At 35.8% G+C, this 26,702-nt stretch overlaps 1 protein-coding gene across 2 annotated transcripts; it reads left to right on the top strand.

Moving 5' to 3' along the window:
- Nucleotides 1–7,960: 7,960 nt before the first annotated feature.
- On the top strand, nucleotides 7,961–20,083 carry LOC311268924 (P2R1A-PPP2R2A-interacting phosphatase regulator 1). 2 transcript variants are annotated; one of them, XM_084372887.1, is made up of 9 exons: nucleotides 7,965–8,787; nucleotides 9,613–9,697; nucleotides 9,781–9,837; nucleotides 10,584–10,630; nucleotides 10,712–10,772; nucleotides 11,619–11,683; nucleotides 11,773–11,828; nucleotides 12,646–12,730; nucleotides 13,473–20,083. In XM_084372887.1, exons 1-9 carry the CDS (start codon nucleotides 8,687–8,689, stop codon nucleotides 13,594–13,596), a joined length of 681 nt encoding a protein of 226 aa, XP_084229013.1. In that variant the 5' UTR covers nucleotides 7,965–8,686; the 3' UTR covers nucleotides 13,597–20,083. The 2 variants fall into 2 exon arrangements, with proteins under 2 accessions (XP_084229014.1, XP_084229013.1); XM_084372888.1 differs by lacking the exons at nucleotides 10,584–10,630; nucleotides 10,712–10,772 and having other exon boundaries at nucleotides 7,961–8,787.
- Nucleotides 20,084–26,702: the final 6,619 nt, after the last annotated feature.

Below are 26,702 nucleotides of genomic sequence, written 5' to 3'. Positions count from 1 at the left end.
ACAATTATAGTGATCCACAAAATCCTTTAAATACTGAAGCCTGCATGAATCAACCTGTTATTAAACTCAGACTAGTCAGTTTTATTGACTATTATTAGACAGAACCGGTTATTAAATACTCTTAAAACTCCACGATACCAACCCAGGAGGGTTTTTTATAAAGGATTCATGTGGATTTAAAGCAGAAATTAAGGACATTTAGGCAATAAAGTAAGATTGTTTAAGTTTGTGGTTCTACTGAACTCTTAAATTAGAAAGAACATAGACTCTGATTTGTCTTTTAATGGGACATTAGTGAGGATTTGAACATGGAAAGTGTGTCATTATTATAACAGCACAGTGATCTATCTATCTATCTATCTGTCTATCTATCTATCAATCTATCTATCTATCTATCTATCTATCTATCTATCTATCTGTCTATCTGTCTGTTGAAATAGTTACAAACTTCTTTAAATCTGGACTAAATCATCTTAATCTCGGTGTAAACTCGGTTAAAGTCTCCGGTGTGTGGAGCTGTGGTGTCCCTGCTGCAGTGAGCCTGTCCTGCCCGCAGTTGTTTACCAGCAGCGGGGAGACCTCAGAGTTTTCTCCCACCTACCAGTCACATCCAGGCGGCCCCGGATCCCTCCGACATGTCGCCGTCCGTCACCCCGCGGGTCCCTTCAGCCCGCCGGCGTCGCTGTGTGACAGACCGCGGTGCGAAGCTGCGGACGTTTTACTGAAACATTAAGGTTTGAGAAAGTGGCCTGAAAGTAGTTTGACTCCGTGTGAAGGAGGAAGGCAGGACCGTCCCTTCCTCCTTCCTCCCCCCGCCTCCCCCCTTCCGCTCTTCCCACTTTAACCTCTTGTCTTCGGCGGAGCGACGGAGGTTTAACGGCGAAGACAGCGGACAGCACCGGGGCTCAGCAGCCCGCCGCCGGCGGACATTAGTACTTGTTGTATCGGCTAAGTTTAAGACCGTGTTGTGGCAGAAGTACTGATGTGACGGGTTAATGTAACGTCCTCTGTTGTGACATGAGTACTGATGTAACGGGTTAATGTAACGTCCTCTGTTGTGACAGAAGTACTGATGTAACGGGTTAATGTAACGTCCTCGGTTGTGACATGAGTACTGATGTAACGGGTTAATGTAACGTCCTCTGTTGTGACAGAAGTACTGATGTAACGGGTTAATGTAACGTCCTCTGTTGTGGCAGAAGTACTGATGTAACGGGTTAATGTAACGTCCTCGGTTGTGACATGAGTACTGATGTAACGGGTTAATGTAACGTCCTCTGTTCTGACAGATGTACTGATGTAATGGGTTAATGTAACGTCCTCTGTTGTGACAGATGTATTGCTTGTAACGGGTCAATGTAACGTCCTCGGTTGTGGCAGAAGTACTGATGTAACGGGTTAATGTAACGTCCTCGGTTGTGACATGAGTGCTGATGTAACGGGTTAATGTAACGTTCTCGGTTGTGACATGAGTACTGATGTAACGGGTTAATGTAACGTCCTCGGTTGTGACATGAGTACTGATGTAATGGGTTAATGCAACGTCCTCGGTTGTGACAGATGTATTGCTTGTAACGGGTTAATGTAACGTCCTCGGTTGTGACATGAGTACTGATGTAATGGGTTAATGTAACGTCCTCGGTTGTGGCAGATGTATTGCTTGTAACGGGTTAATGTAACGTCCTCGGTTGTGGCAGATGTATTGCTTGTAACGGGTTAATGTAACGTCCTCTGTTGTGACAGATGTGTTGCTTGTAACGGGTTAATGTAACGTCCTCGGTTGTGACAGATGTATTGCTTGTAACGGGTTAATGTAACGTCCTCGGTTGTGGCAGATGTATTGCTTGTAACGGGTTAATGTAACGTCCTCGGTTGTGGCAGATGTACTGATGTAACGGGTTAATGTAACGTCCTCTGTTGTGACAGATGTATTGCTTGTAACGGGTTAATGTAACGTCCTCGGTTGTGACAGAAGTACTGATGTAACGGGTTAATGTAACGTTCTCTGTTCTGACAGATGTACTGCTTGTAACGGGTTAATGTAACGTCCTCGGTTGTGACAGAAGTACTGATGTAACGGGTTAATGTAACGTTCTCTGTTCTGACAGATGTACTGCTTGTAACAGGTTAATGTAACGTCCTTGTGACAGATGTATTGCTTGTAACGGATTAATGTAACGTTTTCGGTTGTGACAGAAGTACTGCTTGTAACGTGTAATGTAACATCCTGTGTTGTGGCAGAAGTACTGATGTAACAGGTTAATGTAACGTCCTCCGTTGTGGCAGATGTACTGATGTAACGGGTTAATGTAACGTCCTCTGTTGTGACAGATGTATTGCTTGTAACAGGTTAATGTAGCGTCCTCGGTTGTGGCAGATGTACTGATGTAACGGGTTAATGTAACGTCCTCTGTTGTGACAGATGTATTGCTTGTAACGGGTTAATGTAACGTCCTCGGTTGTGACAGAAGTACTGATGTAACGGGTTAATGTAACGTCCTCTGTTGTGACATGAGTACTGATGTAACGGGTTAATGTAACGTCCTCTGTTGTGACAGAAGTACTGATGTAACGGGTTAATGTAACGTCCTCGGTTGTGACATGAGTACTGATGTAACGGGTTAATGTAACGTCCTCTGTCGTGGCAGAAGTACTGATGTAGCGGGTTAATGTAACGTCCTCGGTTGTGACATGAGTACTGATGTAACGGGTTAATGTAACGTCCTCTGTTCTGACAGATGTACTGATGTAATGGGTTAATGTAACGTCCTCTGTTGTGACAGATGTATTGCTTGTAACGGGTTAATGTAACGTCCTCGGTTGTGGCAGAAGTACTGATGTAACGGGTTAATGTAACGTCCTCGGTTGTGACATGAGTGCTGATGTAACGGGTTAATGTAACGTTCTCGGTTGTGACATGAGTACTGATGTAACGGGTTAATGTAACGTCCTCGGTTGTGACATGAGTACTGATGTAATGGGTTAATGCAACGTCCTCGGTTGTGACAGATGTATTGCTTGTAACGGGTTAATGTAACGTCCTCGGTTGTGACATGAGTACTGATGTAATGGGTTAATGTAACGTCCTCGGTTGTGGCAGATGTATTGCTTGTAACGGGTTAATGTAACGTCCTCGGTTGTGGCAGATGTATTGCTTGTAACGGGTTAATGTAACGTCCTCGGTTGTGGCAGATGTACTGATGTAACGGGTTAATGTAACGTCCTCTGTTGTGACAGATGTGTTGCTTGTAACGGGTTAATGTAACGTCCTCGGTTGTGACAGATGTATTGCTTGTAACGGGTTAATGTAACGTCCTCGGTTGTGGCAGATGTATTGCTTGTAACGGGTTAATGTAACGTCCTCGGTTGTGGCAGATGTACTGATGTAACGGGTTAATGTAACGTCCTCTGTTGTGACAGATGTATTGCTTGTAACGGGTTAATGTAACGTCCTCGGTTGTGACATGAGTACTGATGTAATGGGTTAATGTAACGTCCTCGGTTGTGGCAGATGTATTGCTTGTAACGGGTTAATGTAACGTCCTCGGTTGTGGCAGATGTATTGCTTGTAACGGGTTAATGTAACGTCCTCGGTTGTGGCAGATGTACTGATGTAACGGGTTAATGTAACGTCCTCTGTTGTGACAGATGTGTTGCTTGTAACGGGTTAATGTAACGTCCTCGGTTGTGACAGATGTATTGCTTGTAACGGGTTAATGTAACGTCCTCGGTTGTGGCAGATGTATTGCTTGTAACGGGTTAATGTAACGTCCTCGGTTGTGGCAGATGTACTGATGTAACGGGTTAATGTAACGTCCTCTGTTGTGACAGATGTATTGCTTGTAACGGGTTAATGTAACGTCCTCGGTTGTGACAGAAGTACTGATGTAACGGGTTAATGTAACGTTCTCTGTTCTGACAGATGTACTGCTTGTAACAGGTTAATGTAACGTCCTTGTGACAGATGTATTGCTTGTAACGGATTAATGTAACGTTTTCGGTTGTGACAGAAGTACTGCTTGTAACGTGTAATGTAACATCCTGTGTTGTGGCAGAAGTACTGATGTAACAGGTTAATGTAACGTCCTCCGTTGTGGCAGATGTACTGATGTAACGGGTTAATGTAACGTCCTCTGTTGTGACAGATGTATTGCTTGTAACAGGTTAATGTAACGTCCTCGGTTGTGGCAGATGTACTGATGTAACGGGTTAATGTAACGTCCTCTGTTGTGACAGATGTATTGCTTGTAACGGGTTAATGTAACGTCCTCGGTTGTGACAGAAGTACTGATGTAACGGGTTAATGTAACGTTCTCTGTTCTGACAGATGTACTGCTTGTAACAGGTTAATGTAACGTCCTTGTGACAGATGTATTGCTTGTAACGGATTAATGTAACGTTTTCGGTTGTGACAGAAGTACTGCTTGTAACGTGTAATGTAACATCCTCTGTTGTGGCAGAAGTACTGATGTAACAGGTTAATGTAACGTCCTCGGTTGTGGCAGAAGTACTGATGTAACAGGTTAATGTAACGTCCTCGGTTGTGGCAGAAGTACTGCTTGTAACGGGTTAATGTAACGTCCTTGTGACAGATGTACTGATGTAACGGGTTAATGTAACGTCCTTGTGACAGATGTACTGATGTAACTGGTTAATATAACGTCCTTTTGAAAGATGTACTGCTTGTAACGAGTTAATGTAACGTCCTCAGTTGTGACAGATGTACTGATGTAACGGGTTAATGTAACATGCTCGGTTATGACAGCCGGTGAGCTTCGTGACTGAAGGGACTAGATGTAAATCGATGAAAGATGAAGATGAAAGATGAAAAGATGAAAAATCTTTCCCGCCACAGAAAAATGAAAAATGTTCATCCAGAGAGCAAAGAGAAGAAGACCGGATCATAAAAGATTTGAAGTTACTCACGTGTGTGAAGTTACATGTTCAGTTATAGTGTCTGACTGGTTAAAAGTATTTAAAAGCAATGAACGAAGGTAACAAAGTACAAAGTACTTGTAGGCCTACTTAACTTGAGTATTGCCATTTGCTGCTACTTTATATTTCCACTTTACTACATTTTAGGGAGAAATATTGTTCTTTTTACTCCACTACATTTATTTGATAACTAGTTACTAGTTACTTTTCAGATTACATGCTGCATTCTGCAATTAATTTATTTTAAGGGCAATTGGATAAAACAACAAACATTTACTTATATCATATCAACTACTGTAAGACTTCTATGCAAGTACTATTCACATGGGTGAAAACTTTTACCAAAGTAATATTTTAATATGATAACTTTACTTTTACTCAAGTATGACTTTTGAGTACATAATACAACACTATGTATGTACTGTATGCAGTGATGGAATGTAACTAAGTACATTAACTCAAGTACTGCCTTTAAGTAAAACTTTGAGATACTTACTTTACTTGAGTATTGTCATTTTCTGCTACTTTATATAAAGTTAAATTAATTTATTTTATCTGCAATCAGATAAAAAAAATGTATTGCCAGACAATTACTTTTGATACTTAAGTATATTTAATAACAGATACATAAAGACTTTAAGACATATCTTTACTTTTACTCAAGTATGATCTTAGAGTACTTTTTGTAACAATGCCTAAAAGTAATACTTCAAAAGTAAATTTCTGGCAATAAATTAAAATATAAAAATGTAAAAATGTATAGGTATGCATATTTTTAGCCTACATACAGGTTAGTGTGTACTATTGATCTACAGGTTATTGGAATCGTGTGTTCTTTGCTTTTATTTATCTGACTGACGATAAAATATATTAATTTAAAAATGTGCTACTTTGGCTTTGATACAGTCTGCAAAGTAACTAGTAACTAAAGTTAACACAGAAATGTAGTGGAGTAAAACGTGCAATATTTTTGTACTTCCAAGGTGGAGTGGAGTGGAAGTATAAAGTAGTAAACAATGGAAATACTCAAGTAAAGTACAAATACCTGTAAGTTGTAAGGAATTATAGTACTTGAGTAAATGTATTTCATTACATTTCACGTAGCAGTAGTGCGAATTATAACAGTGGGCCTGTTATTACCTGTATATCATACCTCGGTCATACCTGTAATAATACCTGCAGTGATGGTGGACAACAGTCGGCTTAGTGTAGCTTTTTATTTATTTTTATTTATTGACAGTGTTAAAGGAACATTGAATACAGGTAAACAAACAAACAAACAAACATCTCTAACATGATCACAAGAACAAAACAAAGAACAAGAAGAGTCTTACGACCACTGTCACATCAGCACAAAGTAAACTGTCATTAACAACCTGTAACTGTAGTTATAACAAAAAATAATTAATAAAATGTTTGTACAGTTTTTAGTTTTTAGTTATCATAACTGCATTATGATTGTAAGTCACAGTCGGTGGAAGAAGATCCTTAACGTCAGTAGAATTAATAATAACTAACTTGAACTGTTTCATACACTGCTGGCTGATTTAGTTTATAATTTGTAATATTTTGATGGTTTTGTGTGTAAAATCTTAATATTCACAGTAACTAAAGCCGTCAGATAAATTTAGTAAATGGAGCAAAAGTTCAGTATTTGATTCGTGTGGGGTAAATGGAAATACTATAATACTGTACTTGAGTAAATGTACTTAGTTAAGTTCCACCAGTGGTCACAGCGTGTTCCTCTTTGTCTCTTTGTTCACAGAAGATGGTAACAAACATGCAGAAAAGCCTCTGTGAAGATAAACATTGTTGTTACGGTTCATATCTCAGCGTTGGTTCTCGTCTTCAGTCTGCTCTCTTGTTTCTGACTCGTGTGTCTCAGAGGCAGTGAAGGGGTTAACGGCCGAGCCTCCCGGTGTCCTGTTTCACCATTTTTTAGAGATGACGACTCAAAGCAGATGGAGGATTTTGGGGATTCTGGGAGAACAGCAGACAGTTTTAGTGTCACAACAACAAAGGAAACACTAAAACCCTCCAATAATATTCTTTTATTCACTCTGTCAGGAGATTATAACGACCTGAAGTTCACTCTGCTTCAGTTTTATACAATATTATTCCTGTTGTGAGTTCTAATGTCTGTGATTTATAGTTTTATTTATAGTTAACATTTTACTTTATCTGCTCAGGTACCAGTTTATTACTGCAATACATACAGTTTAATTTTTTATGTTAATGATATTGTTCTTTATGGTGAGTTTATTTAGTTTTTTTATTCTTATTTAATTGAAACAAAAGTTTAAGAAATCATTTCTTAGTTTTATTTTTTTCAGTGGTGTCCACGTTGTTTACAGTCAATAAACTGACAGAAAAATTAATTGATTTTGTTCAAGCAAAAAATACAAAATATTTAGTGTTTCCTTCTCCAGTGGGAGGATTCTCTACTCCTCTCAGTTTTATTTTACTTTAAACTGAATTTCTGTTGGTCACTTCTTTTTTTTTTGTGACCATTTTATGACCATTTATATGAAATTTATGAATTGATATGATCAATTAATCGATTATCGATTTAATCTTTAGCTGCAGACCTCATTTAAATCCAGGGAATACGCATATCCATGTACTTACAAAAACTTAATATTTTTATTTTGGCTTAATAAACTTAGCACTTTAGCACACTATTTAATATCTATTTCATATAATTTTTTTTTTTTTTTTTTTTACTGTGATAGGTTTCTAAGAAGGTTCTTGTACAATGACACGAATCAAATATTTAAAATTTGGATTAATCAAATATTTAAGCCATTCACTTGTATTTATGCTGCACTTTTTAAGTGTTTTACAGTAAAATAAGGATAAAATTTTGACAAGACGTAACAAATTCTGAGTAAGAATCAAGAAACACGTGAGTTCATCCACATAAATACTTTAAGTCCAACAGAACCGTAAACTCAACGTTATTAAGTGTAAAACAATCATAAACTCAACGTTATTAAGTGTGAAGTGAACCAGCCTCACTCTCTCTCCGCTGCCCTGCTCTGTGCTGCACTCCCCTGTGTGGCCGGGCGGCGGCGCTGTTTTCACAGTTGGTGAACTACCTCTATTTGGTGAAGGACTATGTTGTAAAAAATCTTTCTAACTGTTCCTTTCCTCTCGCTCTGGGACTCTTCTGGAGATCCGCTCGGTGTTCCGGGGGACCGTGTGACCGACTCTCCCCGAGGACTGCGTGGCCAGCCCGGGTCGACTGTTTCGGACAGCTGTTAGCGGTTTTCTGATCTCTGACTGGAGGTTTTACTGCCAACCAAGTTAGCTCAACAGCTAATCCTAAAAGTCACGTCACCTGTGCGGACTCGAATTAAAAGTTCGTCCGCTGGTTCGGGCCGCCGGGTGAGTCCGGAGGCTGCGCGCGTTCAAAACTTTGTCTCGAGTGTTTTTGCGCGGGGTTCGTGTTTTATCTCGCTTTCACGCAGCCATTATATTTGCGTTGAGACAGCAGCAAGTGAAGCGTAGCTGTGGGTTTTAAATGACGGTCTGACCCGCAGTCACGCACGAATACGCTGTTTTTCTGCGGGACATGCGGTAGAGAGGACACAGCTTCGTTGTTCAGTCCGCTGACTTGGCGGCTCTGGGTTTGCTGCTCGTGAGGCCTGCGGGTCAGGCTTCCACCGGGCTCGAGTAGAGCCCGACGCCGCCATCGAAAGGTCGGAGGCCGGCAGTTGGCGCTGCCACCGCCGGGCCTGTGGACCAAGGTATGGAACGGATGGAAGTGGACCAGTGCGCAGGCGCAGCTGGCGGGGCAGGAGGCGGGGCACTCCGTAGATCGAATAGCGCCCCCATGATCACCAGTGTCAGGTCAGTGGTACTACACCCAAAGGGACAACTGCGAATCCATTAAAGAAACATTCCCTTTATATTTGCTCACAGTGAGCCAATCACATGTCTCAAGTATTACTTAAGATATTTTGTTAATGTGCCACTCCTTAATTCGGCATACTTTGAACAAACAAGCAGTTCTTTGTAAATTGATTTTAAAATCCAAATCCCATATTTATTTATTTTTAATTTCAGGAGGAATTTCTTTGGTGAAAAAAAAGTGTTTCACTCTATTTGACCCATAAGAAAAAAATCTTCACCTGAAATATTTTTTCTCAACAGATTTTTTTTTTCTTAGACAAAACATTGTTCAGAAAATATTTTGGTGTCACAGGAACATTTTCACTAGGGAAAAAAAGTTTTTCAGTCAGTTTCACACATTAAAAAAACATTTCTTCCAAGTTTCTTTTCCATAAACTTCAGGAGAAAACATTTTCCGGATCATTTTTTTTATAATATCAGGAGAAGTTTTTCACCAGTTTCGGGACAAAAATGTCTCCTGAAATAAAAACAAACAAACTCCTGTTTTTTTTCGGGTATGTACAGTTTTATTCCGATCTTCTTTGTTTTTGTCAGAGAAAAAAAATCTGTTGGAAAAAAAATTTTCTTTTCCAGAAAAATCAGTCTTTCTGGTTCTTCTTTAACTAAACTGTTCCCTACAAAGACAATATTACACTTAAAGCCACATGTTCATTTGACTGTGAAACTTGTGTTTACTACAGAGACTGAGAACAGCTGAAAAGTTGACATGATTAATATATTTTTAACTATATTTTCTATAAATCTGTTGTTAATGTCTCTCAGTGATGGGATGACGGTCTTCAGTCCCGTGTCCTCAGCTCGATATAGACGCAGCAGTGTGTCCATCAACCCCAGCTGCCCTTCACAGGTCAGTGTGATTCACAATGATGATTTATTTTTTTTATTTTGTCTGTTTCAGTTTCTCATCCATCGTTTCTTTTTCTTCTTTAGCTCGTTCCTCTCTCACCTTTCTCCCTGACCGGAGACAGACACGACCAGAAGAGGCAGGTGAGGACAGAAAGAGTTCAGACTTCTTCCTCCTCCGCAACATTTCTCTTCTTCTTCGTTCGTCTCTTTTCACTGTGGGAACAAATCACTTGAAAATGAACCAGGAAGTGTTCACGAGTGAGTCCAGATGAGAGGACTTAGACTAATCTAGATGATAGATAGGGTTGAAGTTTTTTCACTTGGTTTTACACATGAATTTTAGTTTATTTTAGTTTATTTTTATTTTTTTTTGTCACTCTATTTTACATTAAATTTACTTTTCCTGTTTTACACATGAATATTTTCATTTGAATTATTTTATTATTATTATTATTATTTTTATTATTTTCCTCCTGGAAAAAAAGAAAACAAAACTTTGTGTCACTCGGTTTTTTACATGAAAACAAAAACCCTTAGAAATTTTCCCTGAGAATATTTGTTTTCCACATGTCTTCCCAGATGGAGAAAATAATTAAGGAACTAAGAAAGATTATCCTGGTAAAACTTGTATTTCCACCACCTCTCAAGTCATAAAGTTCACTCGCCCCTCAGAGCTTCTGTAGGATTCAGACTGATCTACATGAGACTCTGAACACTAAATTCAGACCAGCTTCAGTCTAGAAGGTTTTAACGTTAGTCAAATCGACTTGACACAGACTCTGTTCTGAGTGATGTTTGTTCCCTTTATTACAAAGTGTTTCATTTGACAGTGAAGACAGGAAGTAGATGATTCAACATGATTCAACAGCTGTTTGTGTTGAATACAGGAGGAGAATATGGAGATGACGCTCAGAGGGAGTCTGCAGAGGCTAAGGTATAGAACAAACACTCTTCAGCAGTTTGATGTTAAAAAAAGAAACAAAAGGCTAATTAAACCTTCCTCTCTCTTACCCAGTTCTTCCAGTTTGATCCCAGTTCCTCCAGTCAGTCAGTGGCACAGTGACCACGCATCAGTGGTGAGCATCTCCACTCTGCTTCTTTACTACCTGACTCTTATTTTGATGGATTTTGGAGGTGGTTCCTGTCAGTTAAGACGCTTTTCTGTCCAGGTTAATTTCTAGAAAGCTAAAGCTCATGGGTAATGTAGTATTTAGTGCAATCCTATCCACCAATCAGAGGTTTAGACACAAAAGGCGGGAAAGGAAGATGAACCATTTTTGACTTCTTTGACTTTAGACTTTAGACTGAATCCTACGGAAGCCCTGAGGGACAAGTGAAGAATGATCTGAGGTGTTTTCTCTTCTGTGTTTATGACTGAGAACAAACGCAGGGAAAAAAATGTCCAGTAAATAAAACAGTTTTCCATGTGTATACCGTCTAAATAAATAAAAAAGTCAGGAGAACAAAAAGAAAAAAGAATAATTGAAAAAACAATTCAGGAGGGGAAAAAAAGAGAGACTATTTTTTTTAAGGAGAATTATGAAAAAGAAACCTTTTCTCAAAAAAACAACTTTTTTTTCAGTTTCACGTTTTTTCCCCTCATATGTTTTCACAGATAAAAGAAATTCTGAAACTCAAAACGTTTTTTTCATCAAGTCAAGTCAAGACTTATCGAGTCATAAACACAGGAGAGAAAGCAATTTAGATTAGACTTAGAAAATGGATCACCAGAAAAAAAGATTTCCTCACTTGCCCTTCAGGGCTTCCAGAGAATCCAGATCAGAGGATTTAGACTGAAATCAAATCAGGCGCATAAGCTTAAATCCAGAATAGAGAGTTCAGTTTGATCTAGATCAGATTCATAAAGACACTGAGGGTTCAGACTGACTGTGTTTTCAGTGTTTCACTTTTTTCTTCTTCAGTGGTTCCAGTCACAGGACAGCGGTGTCACGCCCAACTCCTCACCAAGTCCCACCAGGAGGTTCAGGTAAATAAGCAAACAAAAAACCCTTCTTGAGGTTGTTTTCCACTTTTAGTTGAAGCTTTTGAACTTACCTATCTGTTTATTGTCCACAGACCAGCCGTCAGTGCCACTGTGAGATGGCCTGCATTAACTCCCCTCAAGAGAAAAGGTAATAAAATATATAATATAAACTCATTTTCAGAAACAAGCTTTCAACACAACACTGACATACCATGTTGATATGTTTAATTGTTGGCCAACAGTTACCATTTCACTCCCACAACAGCTGTTGAGCAACATTATCATTTAATTGGACATGTTGGTTGTCCACCTGATGGCTTTTTCATCATATTCACTCACCTTTTAGCTCTGCTCCCCAGCAGCCTCAGAAACAGGCATCAAGTCAGAGAAAGTCAAAGCCAAATGAAACGCAGCATTACATTTAAATAAAAATATGGATTTCTCTGGTTAGAACATTGTTGGAAACATTTGGAATAATTTAAGTACACAACTCCAAAACACACAACACAGGTCCAGTTGTTTTGAGACATTTGAATGCAGAAATGTAACATGTTGTACTTGTTTTTAATGATGAAGAAAACACCAACACTTGATTGTAAAACTTAAATAAGCACTGCTGACTGTCCCCTCGCTGCCCTCTGAAGCCTGTTGCATGCTTCTTGCCTCTTGAAATCTGAAACATGGCGGGTAGTAGCACGGCCGGTCCGGCCAGATCACATTCTTTTCTGACTTCTTCCAAAACGCACAGTTATTAGATAATTAACATATTTGTTAAAACCAGAAGAGCAAAGAAGCAAGTAGAAAACGTTTGGCTGCGTTCAGTCACAGTAAAAGCTTTTAATAATAACCGTCACGTTCAGCCTTTCCTTCGTTCTTCTTGTGTGCCTGCTGTAGATGGTCCACAGCGCCACCTACAGTGCTTTCAGTGTTTCTCTATAAACATTTGTGAATTGTTTTTCTCTCAGGAGGGGTGGAGTCTGACGGACCCCCAAAGAAGCTTTTTGTTGCTGGGGTGACAGATCCCACCAACCGCAGCAACTACACGGTCAGGTGGGGATCACCTTTAATGCACTAATTGTTTTTTTGTTTTTTTTTACAATTGATTTTAACTTTTATCTCAGAATTCTGATAAAAAAGTCAGAATTCAGATTTTGACTTTAGGAAAATTCTAAATTGTTCCTCAGAATTCTGAGGGTTTTTTTCAAAAAGTCAAAATCAGAAATATGAATTCAGACTTTTTTATCAGAATTCTAAATTCTGGCTTCTCTCAGTCTTTTCTCAGAATTCTGACTTTTTTTCCTCAGAATTATGAATTCTGACTTTTTTCCAGTGAATTCTGGGAAACAATTTAGAATCTTACAATTAAAATTCTAAGAATTTTTTTGACTTTTTTCTCAGTGTTGTGACTTTTGTTCAGAGTTCTGATTTTGACTTTTTTTTTATTCTGAGAAAAAAAATCAGAATTCTGAATGAAGACTTTGTGAAGTCAGAATTCAGATTTCTGACTTAAATCTCAGAATTCTCTGAAAAAAAGTCAGAATTCAAAATTTTGACTTTTTTTCCTCAGTATTTTGATTCTTTTTTTCAGAATTCTGATTTAAATCTCTGAATTCTGTGGAAAAAAGTCTGAATTCAGAATTCTGATTTAAATCTCAGAATTCAGAGAAAAAAAGTCAGAACTGTATTTTATTTTACAGTGGCCTCAATCCTCGTCTGTAAATAAAAATATCAAAATATAAATGTAAAATGCTGAATAAATCGTATTTATCTCTCCCATTGTTTCTCCCCTCAGTGTCTCTCAGTCGGTGGCGGACTCTCCCCCTGCAGGTGGCGTCAGTCCTCAGTCCAGCCCTCTCTCCCTCTCTCCTCCCCCCGCCTTCACCCCCTTCACCTCCCACCAGCACCCCGGACACTAAAACCCACCTCCGCCCTCCTCCTCACCCAGAAGCATGACCCTGTCACTGTGGGTGCAGACCGACCACCAGCAGCTCCAGAGACATTAAAAAAAAACCTGGAGGAACATCGACCCCCCATCGGACCTCGTTTCTGTTCCAATCACCTGCCAGCATCACTGTAAGTCCCGCCTCCTCCTGCGAGCACATTGGATGGACAGAAGAATCCCAGGAAAGAAATGATGATTTCAAGGCTGCGACATCAGAACCTGAAGTTCTTCTGCCTGGTTTCCTGTTTTCCGTCATGTTTCAATACCCTGGAGTTTATTTATTTTTTTGCAGCGAGTTTCTTAGCCCGCTGTTTCTATTGGCTGGTTGGATATCTAACCAACTGAACTTTTTACAGTTCCATCACTCTTCAGTTAATCCCTCAGAGATCTTACCATGGTGGACTGTGCTCGGGCAGAAGGACTAATACTTGCTGTGTCACATTCTTGGCCCCCTTCGGAAGTTTTATGTTCATCTGATGACTGAACCCTGATCCTTCCCCTCAAATGAAATGGTTTACAGAGGATTCATCATCAGCATCATCGCGAGATCACAAAGAAGTTTTGTGAAACCGAGGACATGAGGCTGGAATAAAACATCTGTGGGCAAAAACGAAAAAGTGTTTTACTGTGGGTAGCTCCTCCAGAATCTCAACATGTCCTGCAGACCTGAACCTCAAACAAGATAAGTGGCCGATTCAGATTCATTCAAGAGAGGAGTAAAACGCAATTTTTATGTAAGTTGTACGGATAAAAGCATAAAGCACACAAACATGTGCAGCCTGAAGACAGTCTCGTTCCTTGGCTGCATTTCTCTGAGAACATGGAATGGGTTCTGTCAAACTGGTTCTGCAGATGTCGAAGGAGTCTGATCCCAAAATGGGCTAAAGCTCATTTTGGGGCTTCTTGGATGGACAACATCTCGGGGCTGCTCATTGGAGGACGCAGCTCCGGTCCAATCAGTCGTTGCTGTTAATGAAGTTCCAGATCTTGATCTCTGATTAAGGTTCTGAAGAAGTTCTAGTAAGGTCTTGAGTTGTAATCAAGACAACAAAATGTTCCCAGACTGTTGATCAGAATCTCTGAAGGAGTCGAGGCATTTCAGGAACATTTGGTTCCACCTTCAGTGATCCAGACGACACTCAAGTAATTTTTGACTGACTGATCTCTCGGTCACTAGATTTATTTAGATCCAGTCTTGAAGTCGAGTGTTGGATCTGTAGAGAAACATCTGGACTCTGCCAGCACTTCAAACAGTGAACCAGGGCTACGCACTTCTTGTGCCTCATATCATTTCTATTAAACTTAACAGAATATATATTTAGAATCTGCTGAAGATGAATTTTTCATCTTTAGTCGACAAAGCAAATTATTCTTTGTCCAAACTCTAAAACCATATGAAGGGGTTAAAGCTTTTTGTAAGGCCAAAACTGGTAGTTGAGTATTTTTTGTCAGTGTTTTTGAGCCCAAACCAGCGAAACCTGACAAACATAAGTTCAGCCACTGAACAAAAGTTTCAGTCATTGAAGCAGAAGATTTTTGTGTTTTAACGAAAGGTTTTAGTCGTCTGTCACGACTGAGTGACTGAAGCCTTCAGGTTTCACCAGAAGAAACTTGACAGTCAGCAGGTTGTTAAACCGATGGTTTCACTGTTGGAGGTTTTTGAGAGACTGGTTTTACAAACTGGCTCCCAGTCAGCAGCAGAGTGTTTGTTAATAGTGTATCTATATGTGAATATTGGCAGTCTGAGCAGCTGATAAGTGCTCAGTTTTCTTCAGGCTGCAGTGTTTGATTGTACATATTGAATCTGCAGGAAGCGACCGCACTCTTTCCTCCTAAAGGTGCATTTATACTTCAACTTTAATTTCCCAGTTAATTTTCTTTCTGACCGACTTCATTCTTCTCTACTTGAATCAGCCTCATTGTTGTTAGTGAAGGTCGTCTGATTGGTTAAAGACAATTTGATTGTCAAAGAAATCCCCAGGAAACACGAGTCCTCCTGCTTTATTGCCTGTTTTTCACACAGCCAGTCAGTAGTCACCCTTATTTCTTCTTTTCATCCTGACATATCTATTATACGTGTTTTGAAAAGGTTTTGAGAGAGTAAGTCAGTCCGTCAAACCTTCTACAGTTTGTTTTACCTGATTTAAAACATTAGATTTTTTAAAGACCTCGGTTTTTGTGTCCTGGATTCTTTATCTTTTTTGCACTTAAAATAATGCCCTTAACTTAAAATAACATTTAAAAAATAAATAGAAATCATCAAATAAAGTCAATGGTAATCCAGGGCTGGGCAATAATAAAAAAAAAAATTAATTTCTCGTTCTGCCGCGCACAAGAAACTATCTGGTGAGAAACAGCACAGCAGAGTCCCTAAAGATCGAAGTCATCCAAGCTGAGGTCGTCAAAAGTATGAAAGACTGTAGCAGCCAAAGGTGCTAAAAAGATCTATAATCAGATTATACTGGAAGAGGATTAGGACAACTCGGAAAAAATTAGGTTCCAACTTTTTTTCCCCTCAGAATTAAAGTCAAAGGAAAAAAAGTCAGAATTTTGAGGGAAAAAATGTGGACATTTTCTAGTCAACATTTTGAGAAAAAAGTCAAAATTTTAGTAAGAATTTTGAAAAATAATTGTGAATAAGAACTTTTTTATTTTTATTTTTTATTTTACAGTGGCCCTAATCCTCTTCCGTAGTTTTTAACCCAGTCCTGACAGATATTCACATTATTACAGATTCAGGGACTTTTCCTGTCGTGTTCCATCAGAATTTAAATTCCAGTTACCGTGACAACCTTAATCCCTTGCACAGACATCATCTTAATAAACAATTCACAATGTGGATTTATGACAATTATATTAACGTGCGATTTTCTATCTTTTATCTTTGTCTGGATTTATTGTAAAGAATCAACACGACTGCACAAAACCGACTTCAGTGAGTCGGGATGCTCGCAGCCGTCTCGTCAGAGGTCAGAGGTCAGAGGTGGTGTTGGTATGAGGGTCAGAAATGAGCTGCAGTTCTGCTTCCAACTTTTGCACTTGCACAGTATTGTACAGTTTTGTATTCTCACTCATCATTGTGCCTAAACATGTCGTCATATTCAGGTTCAGGTTGTTTCTCATCCCGTGTCGATTTTGACATCAGATCTGACAGTTTGGTTCCCACATCGACAGGATTTTTTTTTTATTTTTTTTTTGACGACCTGGTCTTTTCTATTCACCTGACCTGCCACCTGTGAGATGTTTGTACATAGAGTCTCTATAAGCTGTTTTTATATAAGTGTCTTTACGCGCCCCCCCCCAAAAAAAAAAGTCTATGAATGTGCGAGTGTTGGTCGCTGCTCACTCAGCTGCTCCAACACCGCCGAGTTCATAGCAATGTTTCCAAACCTTTTAGTGACAGAGTTGTCGTATGTTCCATTGTCATGACTTTGCACAGTTCTAGTTAGACCATTTAAATCTTTCTTCTGTTACATGATCAGTAACATATCTTCATGAAAGAAATGCTGTTAAGTTTTGCTGCTTTTTCTGTTTTTCCTGCTTTATTTCTTGACTTGTTACCGTCTCTGTGAGTCTATCCTGTTACCATGAAATACTTTTGTCCAAAATAATTACAGATTTCAATTTTACGGATAAATACAAAGAAATAAGAAATTAAATTATAAACCTGACCAGATGTTTTGCTAAATGTTTTGGACACAACTTGATTGTTTTCACGTGTTTTTGTACAGTAATACACTGTTAACATCCAGTTACAGGTTAAAGGTTTAACCCCAACCGGCAAAACATCTATAAAGAGATTCAACACCACGTTTTTTCAAGACATCCTAGATCTTTTAAAACATCTGAGAACAAAATCTGTCTCTGAATTAAGAAAGATCAGGAGTTTGAACTGCCGAGAAGCAGGATAGACTTTTCTCAGAGGTGACAACACGCTGCCAAACTCCTCCAGCTGTACAGACACAAACTGTAGCTTTAAGACAATTTCTGTTTGTCGTTTTTTAACTTTGCACACTCGCCTCCCACACAGCTGGTCAGAATGAAACAGAAGCCGTTTTTATGTAGCTGGATCTAAATGTGACGAGGACTCAGTTTGCACTCTGGTGCTCGTTTGGATTTCTGCTTCAAAGAAGTTTTAAAGCCAAAAATTCCTCATCAAAATGCAAAAGTTTAGTAAGAAAGCTCTTACAGATGAGACGAACAGTATTCATTCATGTGTTTTTGTCTCACTCTTCTCAACCTGATGTCCTTACTGGATTTCCCTCTCTTGGTTTTCTTTCCTTTAAATGTTTAAAGTGTCTCGAGGCTCAAATCATTTTAAGTCCAATTATTTGTTAATGTACATTTCCAGTGTGATTTTCCTTGTGTACCCGCTCACTCTCAGCCATGTGTTCGATTTTACTTTAAAAAATGTGAACAGTAAGCATTTAAAATTCAAGTGTTTGGATGTTGCTGTGCTCTGATTAGTCCGGGAAAAACTATGTAAAACTTGTTACATAGAGGTAAAGTTCAGGTGGTACCAATCATTTCTGAATATCAGATACATTTCAACACATCAGCCTGGGTTTTACAGACGAAACAATTTAGGGATTATTTTAAAATAATTATTAGTTGCAGCTCTAAAAAAGATAAAATTGGACAATATATGAAATATATATCTGTATCCATCAGGCTCTTGTAACAACAGGTTTAAAAAATATGAAAATCCTGCAATCACACTGGAAATGTATGTTCTTTAATTGACTTTGGCCCTCGTGACGCTTTCTTTACCCTTAAAATATAATTTTCAGGAATCAGCGCCCCGTTTTATTTTTATTTGGATTTAAGATTTTACACGTTCAAGTTTTCTGTTCCAGTCGTTCTTTGTTGTAAACTTTACCTTTTCTCCACGTGATGCCAGTTATACTTCAGTCGTTGAAAAGGTGATTGAGTCGACCCTGAGGAGAGTGCAGCCGCTCCGCTCGCTCTCTCTTTGTGTTTTTCAGACAGAAGTGTGAGCATGTAGCGAGTAACCAGACAACGTTTCTCAGTATTAAGGCGACATTTCACTCTGGCAAAATACGATGATTTCTCAGCACGAATACGCAAACACCGAAACTGACCCTCACGATCTAAACTCAAAGACAGTTTGTGGCTGTTACCAGCTTTCAACCGCAGATTACAGTCAGAATCAATGAGTGGAGTTCACTTAGTCTTCATGGAGTCGTGATCTAACAGGTGGATGTAGAAAGGGGACGATGCCGATCCTCCATCCTGAAGTTTAGATTATTTTGACAAACTATTTATTTCCAAGGTCAAATAATAAACTTGCGCCCTTAAAAACATTTGATTTGTTGTTTTATCCCAATCAAAAGGAGGGATCTCATAACCTCCATGTGAAAATTTGCTCTTTTGCAAAAGTAACGGTTCAATTTGACATTTGAAAAAAAAAAGAAAACATGATCAAAATGTTTAAAATGAGAGAACTGTGTTTTTGTGTTTGACATTTTTCCCAAACATGGAAAACGATTGTTACTATGAAATCTTGAATCTTAGATGTTTGTAGATTATGATAAAAAAAAATAGTCAAATACAGAATTAATGTCGGAATGAATTCTGCGTTTAAAAACGGTCGAAAACTCAAATATTTTCTCTTTCCCGTGGCCCCAATCGTATTCCGTAGTTGGTTTCTGTGATTTGAAACACAATTGTAAAATTTATATTGAAATGCCTCTAAAAAGTCGTCTAAAAATGTTTTTTTTAAAAGTTCTAGCTGATTCCCTGTTTCCAAGTCTTTATGCTAAGCTAAGCTAACCAGCTGTGAGATTGGTATCTGTCGTCTCATTTAAGAAAGCAAATAAAGAATTTTCTCAGAACATCAAACTTTTTATGTTTTTAAGTTTTGCGTTGGCTTCCCTTCTGTCAGGTTGTGAAAGTTTGAATATTTAAGCACTTTATAAGTTTTGTGACGCAAAAAACAAAAAGGTTTTTATGCGTTTCCCTAAAAAGCAGAACAGACATCATGTGACATTAAAACTCTGTTATCGAACTAAATTCGGTCCTTTGCCCTCAGCCGGATGTTCTTCTGTTAAGAAAACAGTTAAAGTGCTGGAAAATGTCGACAATGTGTCAGAGTGAGATTCGACTTTAAAAAAGGGCTGCTAGAGTTTTAGTGGAGATGATAAAAGGGAACTAAAAGCACATCTATTAAAACATTCACACAAGTATTTTCAAACTGTAAATAGTTTTTCTCTCTTTTCTTTTGGACAAATTCTCTTCATAAACAAATGAGATGATGTATTTTTATGCAACTGTAAAATAAAAGTCTATATTCAAGTGTTCATTCCCTCCTGATGATCTCATGGCTGTAAAAATGACGCAGAATGACTTTTTAGTTTTTAGTGGAGACAATTCATCTACAAACTATAAATATATATTATATTGTATATGAAAACTACCAATAAAACAAAGTCTGTATCATATCAGATCGTGTGTTTTTTTCTCTTCTGATCAGAAAAATCAATTAGTTTTGTTACGAATGGTTCTTGTGGTTTTGTGTAATTTTTTTTATTTGTTTTTATTTATTACTTTGTCTTTAATTTTTTTTTCTTGAGCAGTTTTCAGTTTGCCAGGATAATCAATGTTCCTTGTTTTTTTGTTTTTTTTACATCTTTGAAAATATATGAAAACAAAAATGTTTATCAGGAAGAATAAAAAATGTGTAAATCTGAAAAAAGAAATTGAGGGGGGGGGGGGGGGGGGGATTAGTAAAATTTTTGAGAAGTTACAATATTTTAGTCAGAATTTTAAAAATTCAAAATAAAACAAAAAGTAAAATAGTCAGGATCTAACTATTTTTCCCCCTCAGAATTCTGACTTTAATCTCAGAAAGAGAAAAAAAAGTAAGGTTTCTGAGAAAAAATTTCAAATGTTTGAGCAAAAAGGTCAGAGAATTGTTATCAGAATTTTTAGGTGAAAAAAGTCGGAATTTTCGTCAGAATTTTAGGGAAAATAGTCTAAATTTTTTGGAAAAAGGTCAATTTTTGTCAGAATTTTAGAGGAAAAAGGTCAGAATTTTCATTAGAATTTTTAGCAGAAAAGTAAAAATTTTGTCAGAATTTTAGGAAAAAAAGGTCAAAATTTTAGTCAGAATTTTGAGGAGAAAAAAAAAATCCAAATTTTGAGGAAAAAGGTCAAATAGTCAGGTTCTAACTATTTTCCCCCTCAGAATTCTAACTTTAATCTCAGAAAGAGAAAAAAAAGTCTCATTTTTTAGAAAAGTCAAAATTTGAGTCTGAATCTTCTGGAGAAAATTTTGACTTTTTTCCCTAAAATTCTGACTAAAATTTAGATTTTTTTCCCTCAAAATTCTGACTAAAATTTTGACCTTTTTCCGCCCTCAAAATTCTGATCTAAGTTTTGACTTAAAATTCCTCAAAATTCTGACAAAAAGTTTGACTTTTTTCTAAAAATTTCGGACAAAAATTGACTTTTTTTTCTCTTTCTGAGATTAAAGTCAGAGTTCTGAGGGGGAAAATAGTAAGAACCTGACTAATTGACTTTCTACTTTATACTAAAGATTCTTATGAAAATTCTGACTTTTTCCCCAAAATTCTGGCAATTTTTTTTATTTTTTTCCCTCAAAATTCTGGGAAAAAAATCTGCCTTTTTTTTCCTCAAAATTTTGACTTTTTTTCCCCCCTCAAAAGTCAGACTTTTTTTTCTCTTTCTGTGATTTAAGTCAGAATTCTGAGGGGGAAAATAGTCAGAACCTGACTAATTGACTTATTTCCTTTGAATTTTGATTTTTTTTTTCTTACTAAAAATTCTAACAAAAATCCTTGCTTTTGACTTTTTTCCTCAAAAATTTGACTTTTTTTTTCTCTATTTGAGATAAAAAAAAAACTGAATTCTGAGGGGTAAAATAGTTAGAACCTGACAAATTGACTTTTTCCATTTCATTTTAGATCTTTCTTTTTTCTTTACTAAAAATTCTAAAAAAAATTCTGACTGAAGTATTTTTATTTTTTATTTTTACTAAAAATTATAACGAAAATTTTGACTTTTTTGTCATTTGGATTCTTTCTCAAAATTTTGACTAAAATTCTGACCTTTTTCCTCAAAATTTTGACTTTTTCCCCCAAAAGTCAGACTTTTTTTTTTCTCCTTCTGAGATTAAAGTCAGAATTCTGAGGGGGAAAATAGCTAGAACCTGACTAGTTGACTTTTTTCCTTTGAATTTTGATTTATTTTTTTACTAAAAATTCTAATGAAAATTCTGGCTTTTCTCCCTAAAATTCTGACTAAAATTTTGACTTTTTCTCAAAATTTTGACTTTTTTCCCCTCAAAAATCTGACTTGTTTTTCTCTTTCTGAGATTGAAATCAGAATTCAGAGGGGGGAAATAGTTAGAACCTGACAAATTGACTTTTTTCATTTCATTTTAGATCTTTCTTTTTTTTTCTTTTTTTTTTTCTTTTTTACTAAAAATTCTAACAAAAAAATCTGACTTTTTTCCTCAAAATTTTGACTTTTTTCCCCTCAAAAGTCAGACTTTTTTTTCTCTTTCTGTGATTAAAGTCAGAATTATGAGGGGGAAAATAGTCAGAACCTGAATAATTGTCTTTTTTCCTTTGAGTTTAGATTTTTTTTTCCCTACTAAAGATTCTTATGAAAATTCTGACTTTTTCCCCAAAATTCTGGCAATTTTATTAATTTTTTTCCCTCAAAATTCTGGAAAAAAATCTGACTTTTTGTCCTCAAAATTTTGACTTTTTCCCCCCCCTCAAAAGTCAGACTTTTTTTTCTCTTTCTGTGATTTAAGTCAGAATTCTGAGGGGGAAAATAGTCAGAACCTGACTAATTGACTTATTTCCTTTGAATTTTGATTTTTTTTTTTTTTTTTTTACTAAACATTCTAACTAAAATCCTTGCTTTTGACTTTTTTCCTCAAAAATCGGACTTTTTTTTTTCTCTATCTGAGATAAAAAACTGAATTCTGAGGGGGTAAAATAGTTAGAACCTGACAAATTGACTTTTTCCATTTCATTTTAGATCTTTCTTTTTTCTTTACTAAAAATTATTGAAAAAAATTCTGACTTAAGTATTTTATTTTTTATTTTTATCAAAAATTATAACGAAAATTTTTGACTTTTTTGTCATTTGGATTCTTTCTCAAAATTTTGACTAAAATTCTGACCTTTTTCCTCAAAATTTTGACTTTTTCCCCCAAAAGTCAGACTTTTTTTTTTCTCCTTCTGAGATTAAAGTCAGAATTCTGAGGGGGAAAATAGTTAGAACCTGACTAGTTGACTTTTTTCCTTTAAATTTTGATTTATATTTTTACTAAAAATTCTAATGAAAATTCTGGCTTTTCTCCCTAAAATTCTGACTAAAATTTTGACTTTTTCTCAAAACTTTGACTTTTTTCCCCTCAAAAATCTGACTTGTTTTCTCTTTCTGAGATTGAAATCAGAATTCAGAGGGGGGAAATAGTTAGAACCTGACAAATTGACTTTTTTCATTTCATTTTAGATCTTTCTTTTTTTTTTTTTTCTTTTTTTTTACTAAAAATTCTAACAAAAAAATCTGACTTTTTTCCTCAAAATTTTGACTTTTTTCCCCTCAAAAGTCAGACTTTTTTTTCTCTTTCTGTGATTAAAGTCAGAATTCTGAGGGGGAAAATAGTCAGAACCTGAATAATTGTCTTTTTTCCTTTGAGTTTAGATTTTTTTTTTCTACTAAAGATTCTTATGAAAATTCTGACTTTTTCCCCAAAATTCTGGCAATTTTTTTTATTTTTTCCCCTCAAAATTCTGGAAAAAAATCTGACTTTTTGTCCTCAAAATTTTGACTTTTTTTCCCCCCTCAAAAGTAAGACTTTTTTTTCTCTTTCTGTGATTTAAGTCAGAATTCTGAGGGGGGAAATAGTCATAACCTGAGTAATGGACTTATTTCCTTTGAATTTTGATTTTTTTTTTTTCACTAAAAATTCTAACTAAAATCCTTGCTTTTGACTTTTTTCCTCAAAAATCAGACTTTTTTTTTCTCTATCTGAGATAAAAAACTGAATTCTGAGGGAGTAAAATAGTTAGAACCTGACAAATTGACTTTTTCCATTTCATTTTAGATCTTTCTTTTTTCTTTACTAAAAATTATTGAAAAAAATTCTGACTTAAGTATTTTATTTTATTTTTTACTAAAAATTATAACGAAAATTTTGACTTTTTTGTCATTTGGATTCTTTCTCAAAATTTTGACTAAAATTCTGACCTTTTTCCTCAAAATTTTGACTTTTTCCCCCAAAAGTCAGACTTTTTTTTTTTCTCCTTCTGAGATTAAAGTCAGAATTCTGAGGGGGAAAATAGTTAGAACCTGACTAGTTGACTTTTTTCCTTTGAATTTTGATTTATTTTTTTACTAAAAATTCTAATGAAAATTCTGGCTTTTCCCCAAAAATTCTGACAAAAAAATTGACTTTTTTTCCTCACAATTTTGACTTTTTTTTTCTTAAAAATCTGACTTTTTTTTTTCTCTTTCTGAGATTGAAATCAGAATTCTGAGGGGAAAATAGCTAGAACCTGACTAATCAACTTTTTCCTTAGAATTTTTAGTAAAAGAAAAAAAAACTAAAATCAAACGTAAATTTTGACTTTTTTGCCTAAAATTCTGACTCAAATTTAGATTCTTTCTCAAAATTTTGACTAAAATTCAGATTTTTTCCTCAAAATTTTGACTTTTTTCCCCAAAAGTCAGACTTTTTTTTTCTCCTTCTGAGATTAAAGTCAGAATTCTGAGGGGGAAAATAGTTAGAACCTGATCAATTGTCTTTTTTCCTTTGATTTTAGATTTATTTTTTTGACTAAAGATTCTTATGAAAATTCTGATTTTTTTCCCAAAAAATCTGACCAAAAAAATGGACTTTTTTTCCTCAAAATTTTGACTGTTTTTTCTCAAAAATCTGACTTTTTTTTTTTCTCTCTCTTTTTGAGATTGAAATCAGAATTCTGAGGGGAAAATAGCTAGAACCTGACTAATCAACTTTTTCCTTTGATTTTAGTGTGGGGGTTTTTACTAAAAATTATAACGAAAATTTTGATATATTTTTTTTTGGCCTAAAATTCTGACTAAATTTTTTTACTCTTTTCTCAAAATTTTGACTAAAATTCTGACTTTTTCTCAAAATTTTGACTTTTTTTCCCCTCAAAAATCTGACTTGTTTTTCTCTTTCTGAGATTGAAATCAGAATTCAGAGGGGGGAAATCAGAATTCAGAGGGGGGAAATAGTTAGAACCTGACAAATTGAGTTTTTTCATTTCATTTTAGATCTTTCTTTTTTTTCTTTTTTTTTTTTTTTTTTACTAAAAATTCTAACAAAAAAATCTGACTTTTTTCCTCAAAATTTTGACTTTTTTCCCCTCAAAAGTCAGACTTTTTTTTTCTCTTTCTGTGATTAAAATCAAAATTCTGAGGGGGAAAATAGTCAGAACCTGAATAATTGTCTTTTTTCCTTTGAGTTTAGATTTTTTTTTTGGACTAAAGATTCTTATGAAAATTCTGACTTTTTCCCAAAAATTCTGACAAAAAAATTGACTTTTTTCCTCACAATTTTGACTTTTTTTCCCTCAAAAATCGGACTTTTTTTTTTCTCTTTCTGAGATTGAAATCAGAATTCTGAGGGGAAAATAGCTAGAACCTGACTAATCAACTTTTTCCTTTGATTTTAGTTTTTTTTGTCTTTTACTAAAAGTTCTAACGCAAATTTTGACTTTTTTGCCTAAAATTCTGACTAAAATTTTGATTCTTTTCTCAAAATTTTGACTAAAATTCAGATTTTTTTCCTCAAAATTTTGACTTTTTTCCCCAAAAGTCAGACTTTTTTTTTTTCTCCTTCTGAGATTAGAGTCAGAATTCTGAGGGGAAAATAGTTAGAACCTGATTAATTGTCTTTTTTCCTTTGATTTTAGATTTTTTTTTCGGACTAAAGATTCTTATGAAAATTCTGACTTTTTTCCCAAAAAATCTGACAAAAAAAAAAATTTTGACTGTTTTTTTCTCAAAAATCTGACTTTTTCTCTCTCTCTCTTTTTGAGATTAAAATCAGAATTCTGAGGGGAAAATAGCTAGAACCTGACTAATCAACTTTTTCCTTTGATTTTAGTGGGGGGTTTTTTACTAAAAATTATAACGAAAATTTTGATTTTTATTTTTTTTTGGCCTAAAATTCTGACTAAATTTTTTTATTCTTTTCTCAAAATTTTGACTAAAATTCTGACTTTTTTCCTCAAAATTTTGACTTTTTTCCCCAAAAGTCAGACTTTTTTTTTTTTCTCCTTCTGAGAATAAAGATAGAATTCTGAGGGGGAAAATAGTTAGAACCTGACTAATTAAAATTCTGACTAAAATTTAGACTTTTTCTTAAAATTTTGACTTTTTTTTTCTCAAAAGTCTGACTTTTTTTTTTTTCTCTTTCTGATATTGAAATCAGAATTCTGAGGGGGAAAATAGTTAGAACCTGACAAATTGACTTTTTTCATTTCATTTTAGATCTTTCTTTTTTTTCACTAAAAATTCTAACAAAAAATCTGACTTTTTTCCTCAAAAATCAGAATTTTTTTTTCTATCTGAGATAAAAAAAAAACTGAATTCTGAGGGGGTAAAATAGTTGGAACCTGACAAATTGACTTTTTTCTTCTTTCTTTTTTTTTACTAAAAATTCTGACTTTTGTCCTCAAAATTTTGAATTTATTTCCTCAAAAGTCAGACTTTATTTTTCTCTTTCTGAGATTAAAGTCACAATTCTGAGGGGGAAAATAGTTAGAACCCGACTAATTGACTTTTTTCCTTTGATTTTAGATGTTTTTTTGGGGGGGGGGGGACTAAAGATTCTTATGAAAATTTTGACTTTTCCCCCTTAAAATTTTGACTTTTTTTTTTCTCAAAAATCTGACTTCTTTTTTTTCTCTTTCTGAGATTGAAATCAGAATTCTGAGGGGAAAATGGCTAGAACCTGACTAATCAACTTTTTCCTTTGATTTGTTTTTTTTTTCTTTTACTAAAAATTCTAACGAAAATTTTGACTTTTTTGCCTAAAATTCTGAC

This window comes from Pagrus pagrus (assembly GCF_965226575.1).
Source record: "Pagrus pagrus genome assembly, chromosome: 14".
In the NCBI taxonomy this organism is placed as follows: Eukaryota; Metazoa; Chordata; class Actinopteri; order Spariformes; family Sparidae; genus Pagrus; species Pagrus pagrus.
The sequence above is the reverse complement of the archived record's forward strand: the minus strand, read 5'-3'. Positions and strand labels throughout refer to the sequence as shown.